The 18,023-nt window shown below is 38.3% G+C and overlaps 1 protein-coding gene across 2 annotated transcripts in view; it reads left to right on the top strand.

The window, feature by feature from the left end:
- The first annotated feature begins 1,086 nt into the window (after positions 1-1,086).
- EMC2 (ER membrane protein complex subunit 2) overlaps positions 1,087-18,023 on the top strand; it is a 36,326-nt gene continuing 19,389 nt past the window's right edge. For both annotated transcript variants that reach the window (XM_068182956.1, XM_068182955.1), the window contains exons 1-5: positions 1,087-1,244; positions 7,223-7,336; positions 7,981-8,045; positions 12,240-12,325; positions 15,161-15,218. In XM_068182956.1, coding sequence (XP_068039057.1) covers positions 1,157-1,244; positions 7,223-7,336; positions 7,981-8,045; positions 12,240-12,325; positions 15,161-15,218 — 411 coding nt within the window. In that variant the 5' untranslated portion in view covers positions 1,087-1,156. The remainder of the gene's footprint in view (positions 1,245-7,222; positions 7,337-7,980; positions 8,046-12,239; positions 12,326-15,160; positions 15,219-18,023) is intronic.

Genomic DNA, 18,023 nt, shown 5'->3' with positions numbered 1-18,023 from the left:
GGGGAGGTGCCATGCCGGAGCGGGTGAATGCTTGGAGGGGGCTGTGATCCAGGCTGCTCTCCAGGGCTGGGAGAGCCGGTGGAGAGGACCCTGCTCCCAGGAGTCCTTGGAGGACTGCACCCCGTGGAAGAGCGACCCACGCTGCAGCAGTTTTGGGGGGAGTGTCTGCCTGTGGGAGGGACTCGCGTTTGCAGCAGGTGTGGTATGGGAGTGGACCCACGCCGGAGAATTTCACGGAGAGCTGTCTCCCGTGGGAGTGACTCCATGGGGAAGAAAATCTCGGTGATGCATTTACCAAACCCCCACGCCCTGTCTCTCTGCATTGTCTGTGGGAAGGAGAGAGGGGCTGAGGGGGAAAAGGTGGTTTAAGGGCTTATTTTACTTCTCATTATCCTCCTCTGATTCTGTTAGTAACAAACTTCACTTTACAACCTTAAAGCTGAGACTGTTTTGCCTTGGAAGTGTTCTTCCCGCTCCTTATCTCACTCATGAACCTTTTGTTATTTTTTTTCCCCTCTCCGCTGCCCAGCTGTGGCCAGGGAGGATGAGCGAGCGACTCTCGTGGGTGCCTGGCGATGCGCCAGTGTCAAACCACTCAAGAGAAACCGACAGTTCACCCTTGACGGTTCATGCCCCTCTGCAGGATGCCAGGGGCAGGAAAAATACTGGCAGTTCTCATGCTGCACCCAAACCACACCGGGCACCTCTGCGCCCGGCGTGTGTTCAAGACATGGCTCATGCCATGCGAACTGGTCCTGGACAGTTTGTAAGGACAGTAACACAGGAAATTAACGTGCAGCTCTTAGTGCCACCTGCAGTTTGGGATCTGAGATTTTGACCCTGGTGCCCGCGGGCGGGACAGGAACGGAGCGCCGCGGGCTGGGGGTCACGCGTGGCCCCCTCAATGCGCTCCCGACGCAAGGACTAACAGAGGCCAAGGCCCGGCGGGACAGGCGCCGGCTGCCTGAAGCTCCGGCCCTTCGGGGGCTCCCCTCCAGCGGGGCGAGGCTCTCTCTGGCCGCCGCGACGGTGAGGGAGGGCACGGAAGCAGCCCCGCGGCCCCGGCCGGGCTGAGCGGGCGCTGCGGGAATCAGGCGGCCGCGCACCATCGCCGGCTCTGCCCCGCCGGGCCGGCCCCGCTCCCGCCCTCCCGCCAATGACGGCCGGAGCCGTCACCGCGCTGCGTCACGGCGCGGCCGCCAAGATGGCGAAGGTGTCGGAGATGTACGACGTGACTTGGGAAGGTAACGCCGCGCAGCCGGCGGTCCCCGTTCGGGGCAGGCGCTGTGCCCGACCCCACCGGCCCCCGGCCGCGGGGAGGGGGCGGCGCTCCCCGAGCGCGGCGGGCTCGGGCCGGCGCCGGGAGGCCGTACCCAGGCCTGGGGAACAGCAGCGAGGGGCGGCGGTTCTGGCGGCCGTCCGGCTCCTCCTGTGGCAGCCGGGCCGCAAAAGCGGCGACCTGCGCTCGGCTCCTCGGCGCCCGCAGGTCCCCGGACGGTGACGCGCACCTGGCCCGGAGCGCCCCGCGCTGCCCCGCTGCGCGGCGGGCCGGCCTCCGCTCGGCTCCGCTCGGCGGGACCGACCCCCGTCTCCAGGGCACGGCGGCGGCCGCTGCGTCGCCGCTTGCCGGCTTTCCCCCCCCCGGGACAGCGCTTACCAGCAAAAATGGTCTCTTAGCAGGGTCAGCAGTTTGCGTCATAGTTCATCTTTTGGTGAACTGAAAATTTCCTGATAGTCTCGTAAAACTCGATCATAAGCATTTATGGGGAACCTTCAAGAAGGTCTTAAGTGACAAAAGTTTTTGATAATCCCGCCCTCCGGGTCTTTACAGCTTTCACGTCTGTTCGATCATAATGATGATTTATTTTTCGTATAGCAATACTGGCTGAGCTTTAGTTGACATTCTCAGTGGTTATTTTTCCATAACCAGTATTAAAGTGTGAGCTCAAGACAGCACTCAAGCCCTTTCCAGTCTCCTATCAAGAATAAATGAATGGTTTATAGTAACAATTTTGGCCATAAAGGGGGAATCTTTAGCTATATACCATGCACTGCAGACATTATAGTGTAGAGAAGATAACGCAGAGAGAAGCTGTGTGATCTTGGGTTTTCATTTACGTACTGCCACTCTGTGAAGAAATTATTGAGCAGCAGAATAATTCCCCAATCATGAATTAATGCTTAGTTTGATTTTGTAGCTAACAGGAGGAACACTGGGAAAACATTGATTGACCATTCTTTTTATCTCTTGAATGAGTGTACAGTACTTGTAAAGCTCAGCTTGAATGGAGATCATATAGATCATTACTGGTGTTACTGTTAGATTTTCACAGAAGTGTCCCTAAACCACCTTATGTTGAAAAATTTTTCAGTTTTTATTATTCTTGAGCAGATGTTGTTACAAAATGCAGGGACTTAGTTGTTTGTGGTTTTTTGTGGGGTTTTTTCGGTTGTTGTTGGCTGTCAGTGACAGAAGAAAGCAATGAGCTTTTTCACAGGGTGGGTAACATGGACTATGGACGTGTCTGTGTATATTTAGCCCTAGATTGTTTTGGCCCAGGGTGTTGCAGAGTGTATGTTTATACTCTTAACAGAGAGGCCAGGTGTAGGATATTCAAGCTTAATGCTTCTGGATTTGGCTAATTCATACTGAGTTGAGCTTCCTAGTCTTAGAAATAACCTCCACATTTTGTTTGCAGGAATTCCGATTGACATTTGTGGCATTGCGCTAGCTGTAGAGTTTCGTGTATGGATGGGGTTGAATGAGAAGTTTCAGAGGACCAGCTTATGAGTTTTATCATATCAACTTCTCAGTCTCTTCAAGTGTTCATCCAAATGTAAGGCTGGTGTGTGTTGGTACAAGGGACTGTGTTCACTTTGGAAGCACACATTTGAAAAATTCTGTATAATTTTTTCTCTATTGCAAGAGATGAAAAGTAAAGTGAAAAAGGAGTCCTGCAACAGACCATGCAAGGACTCTTCTTAAAAAAGATAGCTTTTCTCTTTTCTCTGTGTGAGCTTTAAGAGATCCTGGTGCAACATAGCTTTTCATGGGTGAGGTGATCCCAGCAGTGTTGTGACCTAGTTCCTAGCAAAGAACACAGTTCTAGGAATTTTATGTAGCTCATTTTGAATCTCTCTAAAATGCCTAATTTATGTGAAATTAGGTATATGTTTCATATATCCTTTATATACCCAGGCCTTTTTGAATAAGACATTTTAAACTTATATAGTAGTTAAAGATGCATCTGTGATTCAAGGTTAGGAAAGAAGAATAACATGTAACAAATGAAATAGCTTATACTTTGCTTTGCTTTTCACTCAGGTTCTTTGAGAAAGAGGTAGGAGTTTAACCATGGTTAATTTTTTTAGGTACATGGCATGGTACAGGTGATTAAGAAAGATAACTGAAAATAACTGTGTTTTCCAGTGTGTGAGCTGTGGTTTTTATTTTTTCTTTCATTACTTTGTTGCTGTATCTCAAGCTTTAAAGAATATTTGGAAATCTGTGTAGAAGGAAAACATCTTGTTTAACTTCATGGTCTTGATCAATGGACTTAGATGATCCAATACCACAGAGTGCTGTGGTATTGCAAGAGAAGCTTATATGTTGTTATGTAACATATATTTTACAGTAAAGCTTATTTACTTGAGACAAAGGTGATTTGTTGCTCCCCTTTTTTTTATTTAATGCTGGTTCTAATTCTAGAGAAAATGGCATATTTCCTGGTTCCTTCATGAATAAAAGAATTAGAAACCTGAAGCCAAAAACTGTGGGTGTAGCCAAGGAGTGTGGTGTAGTAGGTTTGCACATCACTTGGTACCTGGTGATGTGTAGCCTTTTACTAGGACTTTCTTAAGCTATGTAGAACTTCATAGAATAAATATTTATCATATTTTCAGTGATACATTAAAGATGAATTTGTCCCATGAATGGAAATATTAAAAAAGCAAACACCTTCATTTTAGGAGCAGATTTTGGAGTACACAAGTGTAAAATTAGCACAATCTGCAAACAGGCAGTAGTTCAAGAACTATTAAAATAACAATTAACTTTCACAGAAAATGCATCTGACATATTGTCAGAATTGGACAGAATGAGCCAGGTTTTCTTTTCTTAACCTTGCACAGCAGCATAATGGTGTTAAACACATCACACCCTGCTGAAGGGAAGCAGTACCTTTCAGCTGTCACTGCTGAGCTTTGTGGGGATCGTTGAGTGCTGTCACGGCAACTCTTGTTTCAGTCAATAATTCTCTTAAGTGGTTATCAAAATGAAAAAGAGAAAGGAATGGCATATTCTTTAAACTAGCTTTCTTTTGATAGAAATTGAAAAAGTGAAGAAGTATTTTTTTAGATTTTTATTAGCTCTGAATGCCTCTTGCTTAAGTTCTCTGTAACATTAAATTAGTACTGCTATTTTCTGTATTAAAAATGGCACTCCTTCAATAGCGACACTTTAAAAGTTTTCATTACCATGTTCATATGAGACTTTTTTCAAGGAACTCTTTGTCACTTTTGAAAATACCGTCAAATGCTTTATAAGATCATGCTTACCAGTGTGTGTATTTTCTTGCAAATGTGTATCTGGGAAAACGTTATATACAAAAAGGGAAAATTCCAAATGAATTAAAAAACCCAGCACTTCTGTCTTTAATGTTAGGTGACAAAATCCCTTTCTGTGACTTAGAAAACGAATTCATATTCATTTTGTATGGCAAGTCTCTAGGAAATAGGAAACAGTCTAACATTTCATCTCTGTAATAATCTATTTGCAGTTAACTGTTCCTGATGTAGTTTTGTTGTGTTCTGTGCTGTCTTTGCTTTCTTTTAGCTATTCCTAATTTTCAGGTGTAATCAAAGGGTCAGATCAGTTTACTCTGGGTTTTATATATGGATTTATGGGATTACAGCAGGCAAAGGTGAGATGTTGGGGTTTTTTTTGTAATTGAAGCCCTTTTGACAGCAGTTGCCAGGGTTAGAGGCAGCATCTGCAGCACCCAGCATGACACCTGTGCCTCAGCCTGCACCTGCCAGATGAGAGTGCACAGAGGTGGGCTGTGGGTGAAGATTTGCTGTCTGTAACAGAGAATCAGTATACAAATGAGCTCTGGAAATAAAATGCCTGAGGGGTCCCTGAGTGACTGCCGTGGTGGCAGCAATACGCCAAGGTGATATTCTTGAGTTTGCAATTTCTGTCTGCCCCAAAGTGGTGATTTCCTTCATTTAATTAGGTGCTTTTAGATATCAAGGACTTGAAAACTATGATCCAATTCATCAGTGGAAGTGTAGGTAATTATAGGAGCATTGTTTCATACCTGGTTGCTCCGGCCAAATGTACTGACACCTTACTGGACACAAAAATGAAACACAGGTTGTGTCTCCTGGCTTGCGGTAGGCTTCTTGTAGGGTTTTAGGCAACAGCAAACAATGTCCCAAGGGCCTCTGTGCCTTAGACCTTGTAACATTTTGATTTACACCTGCTATAAGAGCCAATTTAGAAAAAACCCAAGTCTAAAACAAATGTATCGATTGCTCAGCACCAGCCTATAGGTGACAGAAGTTTTAATTAAAATGTAGACATTTCTTTACCTTATTTGTTTTTTTTCTTCTGAAATCCCTCATTGTGTCTCCCCAGCCTTGTATTATGTCTCCAAGACTCGAGTTAATATTGTCTGACTCTTTTGATAGATTTCTTAGTAAAAAATTCATTGTTTGACAACATTGTAAAAAGACTTTTATAATTTTACTGCTGTTCTTAGTGTTTTCTTTCTTCTACCTTTTACATAAAATTCAGTATTTCAAAAATTAATAAATGTTTCATTCATCAGCTGATGTTGTATTCTTTGTCCTAGAGGTTTTTTTCCACTGCTGTCAATGTACTTGTGTGATGAATGGTAGATGTACCTTCTGTTAATACAGAATTTAGACACTATTCCATTTGGAATCGCACTGGAATGAAGGCATTGATAATTTCCAAGTAAATGAGTGGGTGGAAATCAGACAGCTTATTTATTTTTAGGCGTTTAGCTTGTCAGCTTTTGTGAATGTTTGTGTTCACTCACATTCTTGCCGTCTAACGTTGAATTTCCAGGGACCATCGTATGTCTAGAACTATTTAACTTTGCCCATGCATATGAAATGTAACCCTGGGGTGGTTTTGGTTGAATTTCAAAACACAAAATGTAGCACAATAAGAGTCTTATGAGCGATCCGAGATCACTTCAGGTAGATGGAACAACTTTCAGTGCTTAATTTTTAACTGTCATTTATGTTAGCTCTGTGTTTTGAAGTGCAAGAAAAAACTGACAGAGTTTAGATCTATCGCTGTTATTTGTTTTTTCAGCTGTCATAAAGTTTTTAAAAAATACTACCAACAGTTAATCCTGGTACCTTCTTATTAGCAAAGCCACTGTCTAGTAATGAGAACTACTTTCCTGAAGTTTTCTCAAAATTTGTTCTTGTGTATAGAATAGCTGTACTTAGATAAATGTATGTGTATATAAAATCTCATTCTTAGCAATTTCCTGGTCTAGAGGATAAATGAAGCTCAGGCAAAGTAGTGTTCTTTACCTGACTTAATGAATATGCCTGCTCTCTTGGAGATCTTAAATGTACTCTTGAAACAAAAATCCTAATAATAAAATAAACTGTCATTTCTACCTTGCCTAGGTAAACAGTGATATTTTTTGTACTTTTGGACACTTCCCTGGTGTAGAAAGCCTTCACATCCATGTGTACCTTTATTGGAGGTCCTTTCTCTAGGAATGTGTAGATTCCTTTCAGAGTGGAAGTTCTAATGTTTTTTCTAAAATTTCAAGTGAAAATTTATCCACCTGTAGCAAAAATGCAATTTTAGTGTTGTTTGTAAATGTGTGAAACTACTCAGGAGAAATATCTTGTAGCCTATTTTACCTAACAATGGATAAATTTTATTATTTATTGGATAACCAGGTATATAATTTTTTACTTAATGTGTTATTGTCCTGAGAGACTGCTAACTTAGAAGTTGAATTGATAATGTTAAAGCATGAGCACAGTTTGGGTATTAAGGTTTCAGAGATCTGTTCTCTAGTAGTTCTTTAATTTTAGTAGAAGTCACTTTCTTAGCTCTGTTGCTCTTTAATCCCATTCTTCAGATGTTTGTCTTATCTATCATATGCACATTCAGATGCCATTACTGTCTTAAAATCTCAACTTTTTTTCTCCACTTGGCCCACAGATATGCGTGATAAAATGAGGAAATGGAGGGAAGAAAACTACCGAAACAGTGAACAGATAGTGGATGTTGGAGAAGAGTTAATTAATGAATATGCATCTAAACTTGGAGATGACAGTAAGTAAACAATTATTATTTAAAAAATTTCCTTGTCTGATTAGGTTTTCTTTTTTCAGTCTGTATTTTAGTTAATAGCTTTTATATTGTCTTCCAGTATGTACTGATGTTGATGAAATATATATTGTTTTCTTAGTCTAATAGGCTTCCAGAATTCCAAAAGCTTATTTCTTTCCCAAATGTAGGCTGCAGTGAAAACAGTCCTAAAAATTACCTGATAGAACTGTTAGCTTGTTATATTAGTATTTAGACTGCAATGTGAAAACTTCATTTGAAACTGTTACTAAGATATTATTTGCATGTTTTTCTGTTCAACATTATGACAGAAATTGAAGCAAGTCCTCACAGGAATCTGTCTAGAACATGACAGTTATGATGTTGGGAAAAATAGAGAATTAGAGCTTTTTTGCCTTTCATGATGTAAGAAAGTACTTTGGCACTAAAAGTGCTAAATTGCTTAAATAAGTTGTTGATTAATTCCAGCAGTTTCTTAATTTGTTCGTGTTTCAGCCATAATTTGTGAGAGTAGAAGGGGAAAAATGTACAGACAGAATTAATTATTCCTGTTTACATGATAGGTGCTTCCTATTACCTTAAACAAAATCCAAACCAGTTATCTGCATTTATTGTCTCTTTGTGTCCAGTTTGGATAATTTATGAACAAGTGATGATTGCTGCCCTGGACTGCAGTCGAGATGATTTGGCATTGGTAAGTTTTCAAGCTGACTTTCTTTCGCACTGTATGTATTCATCCTGGGTGTCTCTTCCAGATTGTTTTTTGGAAGTTACAGCATATTCTGCACTCCAGAATATGGAGTCCAATAGCTTGGACTGGTAGAAAGAATATTTATCAAGGAATGCACAGCTATGAAGAAACTGCCACCACGTACCTCCTCTAAGGCATAACTTTTGTTTAGACAGATCAGATCTCTCCCAATAGCCATGAAAATATTTATAGCTACTTTGGTATGGGCTAAAGGTCAAGAATAATATTGAAGTTGCCATATTGTACAGAGAGTGTTTGTTTATTGAAAACCCTCTCAAATTATATTGGTTTTCTGAATGTTTTGAGGTAAAATGACCCATCTTACATATATTATATGTCATGTTGGCTATCATGAAAGAAAGTCACTGACTTTTTGTAGCAGGTCTTCAAGATTAATAAGGAGCTGGACTGCATAGTGTATAAGGAAAGGCTGGAGATCTATGTTAAGTCTTAGTAAAGCCAAGAAGGGATTTTTGGATTCTGGTGGGAAGGAATGTATAAAGAAAGCGGGCACATATTTTCACAGGTGTGCAACAAAAGACAAGTGTGGGACATAAGCTGTAAAAAGGCAATTCCACTTACATATTATGAAAAATTTAGTGCATGCTTTATGACAAATGGCACATTGAAGCTGTGGAATCTCCTCTGGAAATGCTTAAAAATAGATTGGGATATGGTTCGGCAGTCCCTCGGAAACTGGCTCTGTTTTGAGTGTGATTTTGGAGCAGGTAACCTCCAAAACTCCTTTGCAATCCAAGTTATTTGTTGGTTGTTGATAAAAATATTGTTAATGGATATTTGAGTCAATTTTTATGCAAATTTATTTGACTGATATAAATAACAATTGAGATAGAATTAACTTATTTTAAATTGTAACCTATTTGTTAAATTATTTTAAAAAAAGCCACTGAAACAAACAAACAAAACAACCCAGTCAGCTTAGCTGATTTTTTAAAGGCAAAAACAGGAAGAGGCAAAAGTTCGTCCTACAGGAAAATGTTAATAATCTTGTCACTCCTCCTTCACAAAGAAGTCAGAAGAAAACAGAGTCTTACCTTGTGCCCTGAAGGCCATCAAGCTTGAGCTTATCCTAGGTAAAAAGCCATTTTCAGGGCTCCTGGTCTTTCACCACAACTCCTCCTCCAGTGCCTTGTTCTCTGTCAGATGACAAAATACCTCATAAAATCTTTGAGGTTCATGTGATGTCATTTGGGTAAAACTTAATGCAAGGAGTCAGACTAGAGAATGAAGTTGGGAGAAGGGCAGTTTGAAAGCAGGCAGAACTAGACAGGGTTATCTGATTTTATATATATATATATATATATATATATATATATTGAAATGGAATATGCTGGAAAATGTACTACAAGACTTTGAACTTGTGAACCCACTAAACTTCCCTCTCTTTTGTCTCTCAGAAGAAAATACTGTTGTAGTATAGCTGTTTGTTTAAACAAAAACAAATAGACTTACTGTTTAAATAAATACATTTTTGTATCCTGATTTATATGTAAAACAGATTTGGTCTTTATTTTCAGGGTCTTTTAAAGAAGACTTTCACAAATTTGTTGACGGAGCCAGTGTTGAAAGATCAATTGTGAAACATTCTTTGTTTTTACTAACCCTAGCAGGGAGTTTAAATTTCAGTGTCTGTGCCCTTTAAGGAATATTGCTTGAGATGAGGGAATGCAACATTTTGTATGCAGCTTGGAAATGAGATTAAAAGCATAGGTAGAAACTTAGAGGGTTTTTAAAATTTGATTAATTTACAATAAATAAGTAGTTAATTTGAACAAGTTTACATCATCTGTGGCATTTTACTACAGCTGTAGCTCCAAAGTAGACAAACAGCTTTGGCTCTTCTGTTTTTTTAGCAGTGAGCTTTTGACAGCTAGGATGCATTTTGCTTAGGGGGATAGGTATCTACTCCAAATGAGAAGCTGAGGTAGTTTTCAAATTCCTCTGACTTTTCATTTTTTCTTTCCTTATTTATTACTTTGCCCTTTCTGTCCTGCACCAAAATTCCATGTGTAATGCATGCCCCTGCTGTAGCCAGCCAATTGGTTCACACAGGTGGTTTAGTGCAATCACCTATTGTTTGCAGCACTTGCATTACGAGTGTTTTACCTGCTGAAGTCCAGGGTTATATTTTTCTGCCTTTGTCTGATGTTTGAAAAGTCAGAAGGCAAATGAAGTGCAAGTTGAAGTTTCACATGCAAATTTTGTTTGCCATTGTAACTGAGAGAATCTCACAAGTAGATTACTGACATAGTGCAAAACCGATCCTCAATAAAATAAATAAATGTGGGGGTTACAGGTTCTGTTTAAAAAGAGGACATTCAGTGCTGCTGAGTCCAGAACATTTTGAAGATATAGCTGGTGTAGTTTATTAATGTGCTTTTGGTTTTATCACTGTTACAGTGAGTTCCTACAACTTTTCCTGACACTTTATTGTGTGTGATAGTTTAATCTACAGGAGTTTATTTTGGCCCCTGGACTGCTGGTTCAGTTGAGTAATGGTTGTGTAGTGAGGTGTAATGTGAACAGTTCTCATCATGCATTACTCCTGCACTTGAGCACTACTTTTGTATTGTCAGTGAGGATTTTTTAGATATAAAAGTCTATCTACAGATTGTGGACTTTAGTATTGTAAATGTTATAATTTTTTTATTTGTACTTTTTTTGGGGAAAAATAGTACATGTGTTTATAAAAATCACTATCCTTCAGGGTTCACTGATCACTAGACCACAGGATTTATTGCATGCAAAAGTTCTTTTTAAAGTCTACAAGGTTGTCTGGGTTTTAAAAGCTGGAGTGGATCTACTTTTCTAGAGTTTTCTGTAAATTTTCCTGACTCTTAAGAATGGTCAGAGATTAGTTCAGTCATCATGTAACATGATGACTTCTAAGTACGTGTAGTTTTTTATGACTAGAGCAACAGCAGTTCACCTAGACATCACTCAAAGTGCCAGTAAACAACTTCTGTGCTGAACCTGAGCCTTTCTGTGTGAAATTGCATTGTTAGGATCTTGGTTCATTGCAAATGAAGTTAATTGTGATGAAAATAGTCTGTTCTTGCTGGAGGCTAAGCATCACAACTTTGGTCACTGTTGCTTTTCTCTTTTCTGTTTCTTAGCATCTGGGAGAGATGCAAATATTACTCTTGGATGTGTTTTAGCAACATGTTTATCTGCAGAAACAAAGAGGGATCCTAATTGTTACTGATTTGTACTTTGTCCTTTGACCAGGGAATTTGATGAGATGGAACAGATTATGTAGGTCTTTGCTAGAACGTTACATCTGAAAAACAAGTTTCTGAGTTGCATAAATAAGTGCCTAGAAGAGGATTCAGCGTGAAGCTTTTAACATGATGCACACCACTAGTCTATTTTGAGAGCCTATGGACTGTCCTGCCTCCCACTGTCATGAATCAGCTAGTAACTTCACAATAGCCACATCCATGATATGGTTATGAGTTAGCTTGCAGTGGGGAAGTTGTGACTCAGTCCCTCTACCAAATGTCCTCTGCTAATTCAGAAAAATCTGCCTGTGATTAATTCTTTTTATCCAGCCTAGGTGTCTCATTGATTTCAGGAGTTAAAAATTATGCCTCTTCTGCCAGCAGGCTGTACCCAAGCCAGTGGCAAACATTTTCTTTGGATTTCAAAGTTTTATTTTAAAAATCAACACAGAGCATTATATTTAGCATAGTTAGTTCCATTGGAAAATATCCATTTATTAAAGAAGCTCTTACTGTCCTTATTTTTTTTTACTGTCTTGTATTACTGTGGGGCAACTAAATAGAATTCAAGTTTTAATAGTGTCAGAGCTGTTTTAGTAGGTGAGTGTAATTTTCTGGGCACATAACTATTTCCAAGGGGGCCTGACAATCTAATGCCCTGTATGGAAGATACTTCTTAAAATCAGTCATCTAACAGACAGAATTTCAGTTTCCGACCTTCTCTTTGTCAATGCATTTTATTGTTTGTTTCAAAAATTGATATTTACTTTTACTCAGAACTGGCATAGTACATAGTTGAATTATGAGTGAAGCCCTTCTTTTTCTGGTTTTTTTCTTCTTCTAGCTTCTGTGAAGATAATTATATTCACAATAGTATTTTTGGTTCTTTGTATAGTTTTGTCTTCAGGAACTGAGGCGGCAGTTTCCTGGGAGCCACAGAGTTAAACGATTAACTGGAATGAGATTTGAAGCCATGGAAAGGTAAAACCTGAATTTTAAAAAATGTACTTCCTCTCTGAAAAAAATATTTGCTCTTTCTTACAAAAGCATTCAGCCATTGCAAAATGGCAAAATAATGCTGGGCAGTTCCTTTATAGGAAATAACAGTGTGCATGAACATATTAAGACTTTTCGACATCTGTAATGCATTTTTGCAGATACTATGCAGTGTTTCATTTTTGCAGTCTTCCATCAGAGATCATAGATCTGAAGGATCTCTTACTTCACAGCATAAGTCATTATACAGCAGAACACTGCAGAATCTTTTGGCAGATTCTGTGAGGCATAGGTTTCATTTCAGAGAGCTAGGGTGGCATATGAAAATCAGTGCCAGTGGTTTTTTTGCCTCAATTGTTCTACTAATACTCCTGATTACTGCAGGGTGCAGCTCATTACCCTTATTTCCTGAGTGTGGGTTAATTAACTTAAAAAAGATTAAATCTATAGAGTTTATTATGGAAATAAATCAAAAACCAAATAGAATAGAATGGCTGAACATAAAAATCAGACCTTTTTGAAATATCATGTAGAAGGGTTATGACATACTAAATTCAACAGAAATTATTAAAATAATGAACAGATCAAAACTTTGCATCTTTCCACATGAATGACCTCAGGACTTGCAGATTAACTTTATTGTACACATTTCTCCTTGGATGCATCTTTGTTGTCAACATTCTGTTTTATAGCACTTGTCTTGGCTGTTAAGAATGACTTCCAGTGCATTTGAATGATAGGAAATCTGTTCCATGCCACATTTTGCATAAAGTTGGTGAGTTTGGAGCCTTTGGGCCATCTTGATAAAAAGGAATTGGAAGTACAGCCTAAATGCTTTTTTAAAAGGTACTTACTTAGTATGCTTACTTCATCCATTACATTCTTGCAAAATTAGCTTTGAAAATGGTATTTGATATGAAACACTGATAAACTTCCATTGCTTGGATCAACAAGAATGAGTAAGTGGACTCCATTCACAGGAGCTGTCTCAGGGCAACCAGGTGCTCTGTTTCATACTCAATTTATATAAAGTGCATATTTTTGAAGAATTTCCATTAAACTTATCTCTCTTGTCTTCATTTTATATAGGGTAGGAAGACAGAGAATTACAGCAGTTTTTTCCCCTTTCCGAAACCTATTCACAAGTAAAAATAAATCATAATTCTGTTCAGGCTTATGTGACTGCATTAAAGATGTTACTGCATGGGACCTAATCTCTATGGGAGATGACTGCTGCACAAACATCATGTGTGGTTTCAGCAGTTAAACACTATTGAGCCATAGTTTTCTGAAAGTGCTCATCAAAGTTCTCAATAAAATGTCTCTGTCAGATCAGATCCTTGAGATCAGACTATCAAGGACCAGAGAAAGTAACAAAAACTGAAGTTTCATGTCCATAGGTTTTCTCTAGAACCAGAGCAGAAAGAGGCTTCAGCTTGGGGTTGTTTGAACAGGAACCCATCTGTAGGTGCTCTAAGCCTTGCCCCAGAGAAGTGTGTCTGTCTCCCCTGACTGTAAAAGAAATCTAGAAAGATTTAGGTTGCAGGCATCATGTTTCACTTCAATTGAAGCAAACTTATTTTTAAATTCTGAGTGACTTGTAGGATCTAGGGAGAATCCTGCTTTTCCTGACAGGAAAAGGAAACAGTGAAGAACATACCCAGAGACTGAGACATCCCTGTAGACACTTGCTAATAAAAAGAATAATGTTCTAGAACTTCACTGTGTAAAGCTGGGATTATAGCCATCAGATTTAGTCTTCTAAAATGCATTTGACAAAGCAGCAATTAACAGAGAGCACAAATACAGCATTTTACAGCACGTCTGCTCAAGTCTATAGCAGTCGCCTTCTACTCATTTCTGCTTTTGTGCTTCCTTTCACAGTAGTTCCTATACCTTAGGGTAGCTGGAATGGACAGCTGAGCTATGGTAGTGTCAGCAGTGCTTAGGGAGCAGTGTAGGTATGTAAATGAGTGTCTAAGGTGATGTCTAAGGAATGTAGAGCATCAGAAATGAATCAGCAGTATCTCTGACAAACTGCTTGTCAAACTACACATGAAGACACAATGTCTGCCGTAGTTCTGTGGCGATAGTTCAACAGCTGTGTAGTGAAATGTGGTTTGAATTGAATTATTTCATTTGTTGGTGCCATGTACACAGCTGACTGAACACACAGAGCTGTTTCCCAGAAAGTTTGAAGTGCTCGTAGCACCTGAAGTAACCTGTTTCAAGCACACTTCAGATAGCAGAATTAATTGATAAACAAATAAAAGAAGTGATAAACAGTGGAAAACATTTTCTGTAAAGATTTGTTATAATCTGTGGTAGACTCCTATAGGAATGTTTCCAGTTTGCTGTAAGCAGCTGCTTATACTTTTGAAAGTCACAACAGAAGAAACTTTACATGAAGTTTTAAGTTACGACAATGAAGTGGAATGTTGTTATTTTGGATGGCTTTTCAAGTTTTGGAAAAGTTTCTGTTTTTGGGAGATGTGAAAGGGAGAGTAGGGATGTGGTGGTTGAACCTATTAGGTAGACATCAAGAGAACAGGCAGGAGAGTGAGATGCTGGGTGTAAAATATCCAGGTTGCTGCTGAAACAGTATTTCATGAAGCAATTTCCATGTGTTTTTCTTAACTGGTTGCAAAAATGCTGCTGATTACTAAGCACTCTCAAAATAATTTTGTATAAATATAGTTTGCTTAATATATGTATATTTCAGTATAAAAAATGCAGGAGGGTTATTAACTATAGCAAGGAGAGTCAAAACTTAGAAGTGCTGTCTTAGCAAAAATAAACGTGAATGATTTCTTTGTACAGGTATGATGATGCTATCCAATTATATGACAGAATTTTACAAGAAGATTCAACTAATACAGTAAGTTGAAAAGATAATTCTAGACTGCACTGATTTGTTGTTTGAAATTGTGACTACATTTTGTGTTTCAGTGTGGAAAAATGTGTGTCTGTATTGCTGTATTTGTTTTCGTTAGTTTTCTGTTATAATAACCAATGTTACCATTTCATGCTGGGAAGATGTGATGTAATACCTTCTTAAACACTGACTTTTCAAGACAGATTATAACTAGTGATCTTTCCAGAAGTCTTAGTAGTGTTTAGAGCTGGGCCTTTCAACTCTTTCATTTCCCAGAATATGGAGTATTTAAAAGACTAATATAGTCTGTCACATGTCTTCTATGTCCCTAATGCATAATCTTACTTAAGGATTAACTATTAATACACTCAGGTAGTGCTTGAATAGCAGTTATTTTGATTAATGTCTGGGACATTTTACTAGCTCTTGAATCAGAATGCATAAAGCATGTCAATTGGATAAAACAAAATCTGAGACAGACTGTACTCTTCTTCTAAGCTTTTTTGAGTCTTGTTTGTAAAAGCCACTGTGAACTATTAGCGGGCAGAATAAAAGTCTAGAGAAACTTGCAGCAATATATTTCATTTATTTTTTTCCACAAGAATAAAACTTGGTAAATGTATAAACTATGGAGTTTCAGATTTTCATATGACATAATTATTTATTGGAAAATTAAAAATATTATTAATCATTGAGGAGGGTGTATGTGTTACTTGGTTTTGCAGAACTGTCTATTGGGTAAACTTCTGTAAATGTAATACTTGGGCTATTTCAGATGTTTTGGCAATCTCACGTAAATCTTCCTAGGTGTGTGTTGAACCTCGGCCTTTCCTTGGTCAGCTTATTTGATGTGGTCTGCTATTCAGGAGGGGAAAACCCACAGAAACACAGATAATTGGGGTTAGAACTAGGGTATGCCAGAGCTGGATATAGATGATGTACCATCCCTTTAACTATGTAAATGGTAAAAAAAATCTAGCAAAACAAATTAAAAAGCAAGCAGCAACATTAAGGAATACCCCAAAACACCAGAAATATGTTTTTGAGGCAACACATGTGGAAACAATACCAAGTTAAGCACTTGGACAACAGTGGTAGGTTAAAGTCTGTCTGTAGCAGTGCTAGAACTCACAGATTTTGTGCAAAGGTAAAAGGAACTATTTCAGTTCTTTACTCTTCTTTTTCACTCTCCCTGAAATAGTAGAAGCTTGAGCTCAACAAGTTTTGAGCATAAGATGCATTGGTGTCTACAGTAAATGGTGTATTTTATCACTGCATGGCCCAAAGAGTATGACATGGGATCTTCAGAGTCGTGTTGGACTAATATGGAACCCACTTGCAGTGAAATCACAGAATGGTACATGTTTTATGACCTTTTGCTGATACCAGTGGAAAATGGAGCACATATTGCAGTTACTTTTATGGACCACAGATCTTGAAGTATATATTTTTGGCAGTTCTATTTTCTCTTATCTCAACATATCTAACATCATCTACATCATCTGCGTGCTTTGTTGGATGGCATTACAAAAAAAAATTATATATTTAAATAAGTAAAATGCATGACTGTTTCTTTATTTGAATTTTCTCTGTACCCAAATCATAAAGATCCATAAACTTGTAATATTTAGAAGCATAAGTTATAAATTTATATTAGAACAGTTGTGTGGTTGAATTTCTTAATTCTAATAATAGAATTGGAGAATGTTAAATGCAAAGGAAAGTTCCTTGCTGTATAACTAGAATTTGTTGGATAAGGCTTGCATGTCAAGAATGAAAGTTAAGTAAAAAGTTTTGATAAGTTGTCATGTGTAGTTTTCTTTGTGTCATTTACCTTTTAATTATTTGCATTCACATTTGTGACTGCTGTAGGAAAATAAATATTTCAAGCTTTTAGAAAAGCAACTGTTGCTGAGTTTGTCTTGGCATTCACTTAACTTTATAGAAATTTCTTCTGGTCTGCTGACACATGGAGTTGCTTATATACATTAGCTGTTTTGGCAAGTACTTTAAGTGAAACATAGACATTTGTTCACACAAATCATGTAAAAATCATAGCTTGCACTGACTGATCAAAAAGTAGCATGGAAAAAGATTTTTCCAAAAAATTACTTCTTTTAGATATGTAGCAAAATTTTCCATTATAAAATTTTCCATTATAAAAAGTAAAGTTTGAACTCAAATTATGTAATAAACATTTACACTTTCATGTGAAGTTTTGTTGCTGAAATTAAGTTAACATTAATTGCTTAATTTCTTAGGATACAATTCAAAATAGTCTTTATTTTTTAAAATAGGAACATCTCTAAGTTTTATCTCACTCTGCACTTACTTTCTGAAAAAGGTGATTCATTTGACAATCGAACAGTGTTAATGTCACCTCAGAGATTTTGTTTCATTTTTTAAAAGTATGTAGATGTTGAGTCATAGTCTCTTTTCTAAAGACTTTAATGAATGAAATGTGACTTGTGAAATGCATAACTTGCATACATTTCAGTAGGGTAAGAATTAGAGTATTTTCCATTCTTGTCTGTTTTGGTTGAAATGATGGCGTGTTAGAGCTCTGTCAAGCTGACAGCTTCCTCTTACTAAGGCTGCATAGTATTTTCTATTGTAGGGCTCTTTCATTAATTAAAATTTCATGTAGTGTCCAGTTGAAAATGTTTCTAGTGATGCTGAACAGTGACTGATTTGTTTGTAGATCTTCAGAGAATACACTTATTCTGTTTCTCAGAACAAAATAAAAGAGAGTTACTGTTTTTTAGTATTGTTGGTAGAAAGGGTTTTTTTGTTTGTTTTTGCTTTTTG

The sequence above is a fragment of the Anomalospiza imberbis genome, chromosome 1, assembly GCF_031753505.1.
Source record: "Anomalospiza imberbis isolate Cuckoo-Finch-1a 21T00152 chromosome 1, ASM3175350v1, whole genome shotgun sequence".
Taxonomy (NCBI): Eukaryota; Metazoa; Chordata; class Aves; order Passeriformes; family Viduidae; genus Anomalospiza; species Anomalospiza imberbis.
This window is presented reverse-complemented; position numbering and strand designations above follow the sequence as displayed.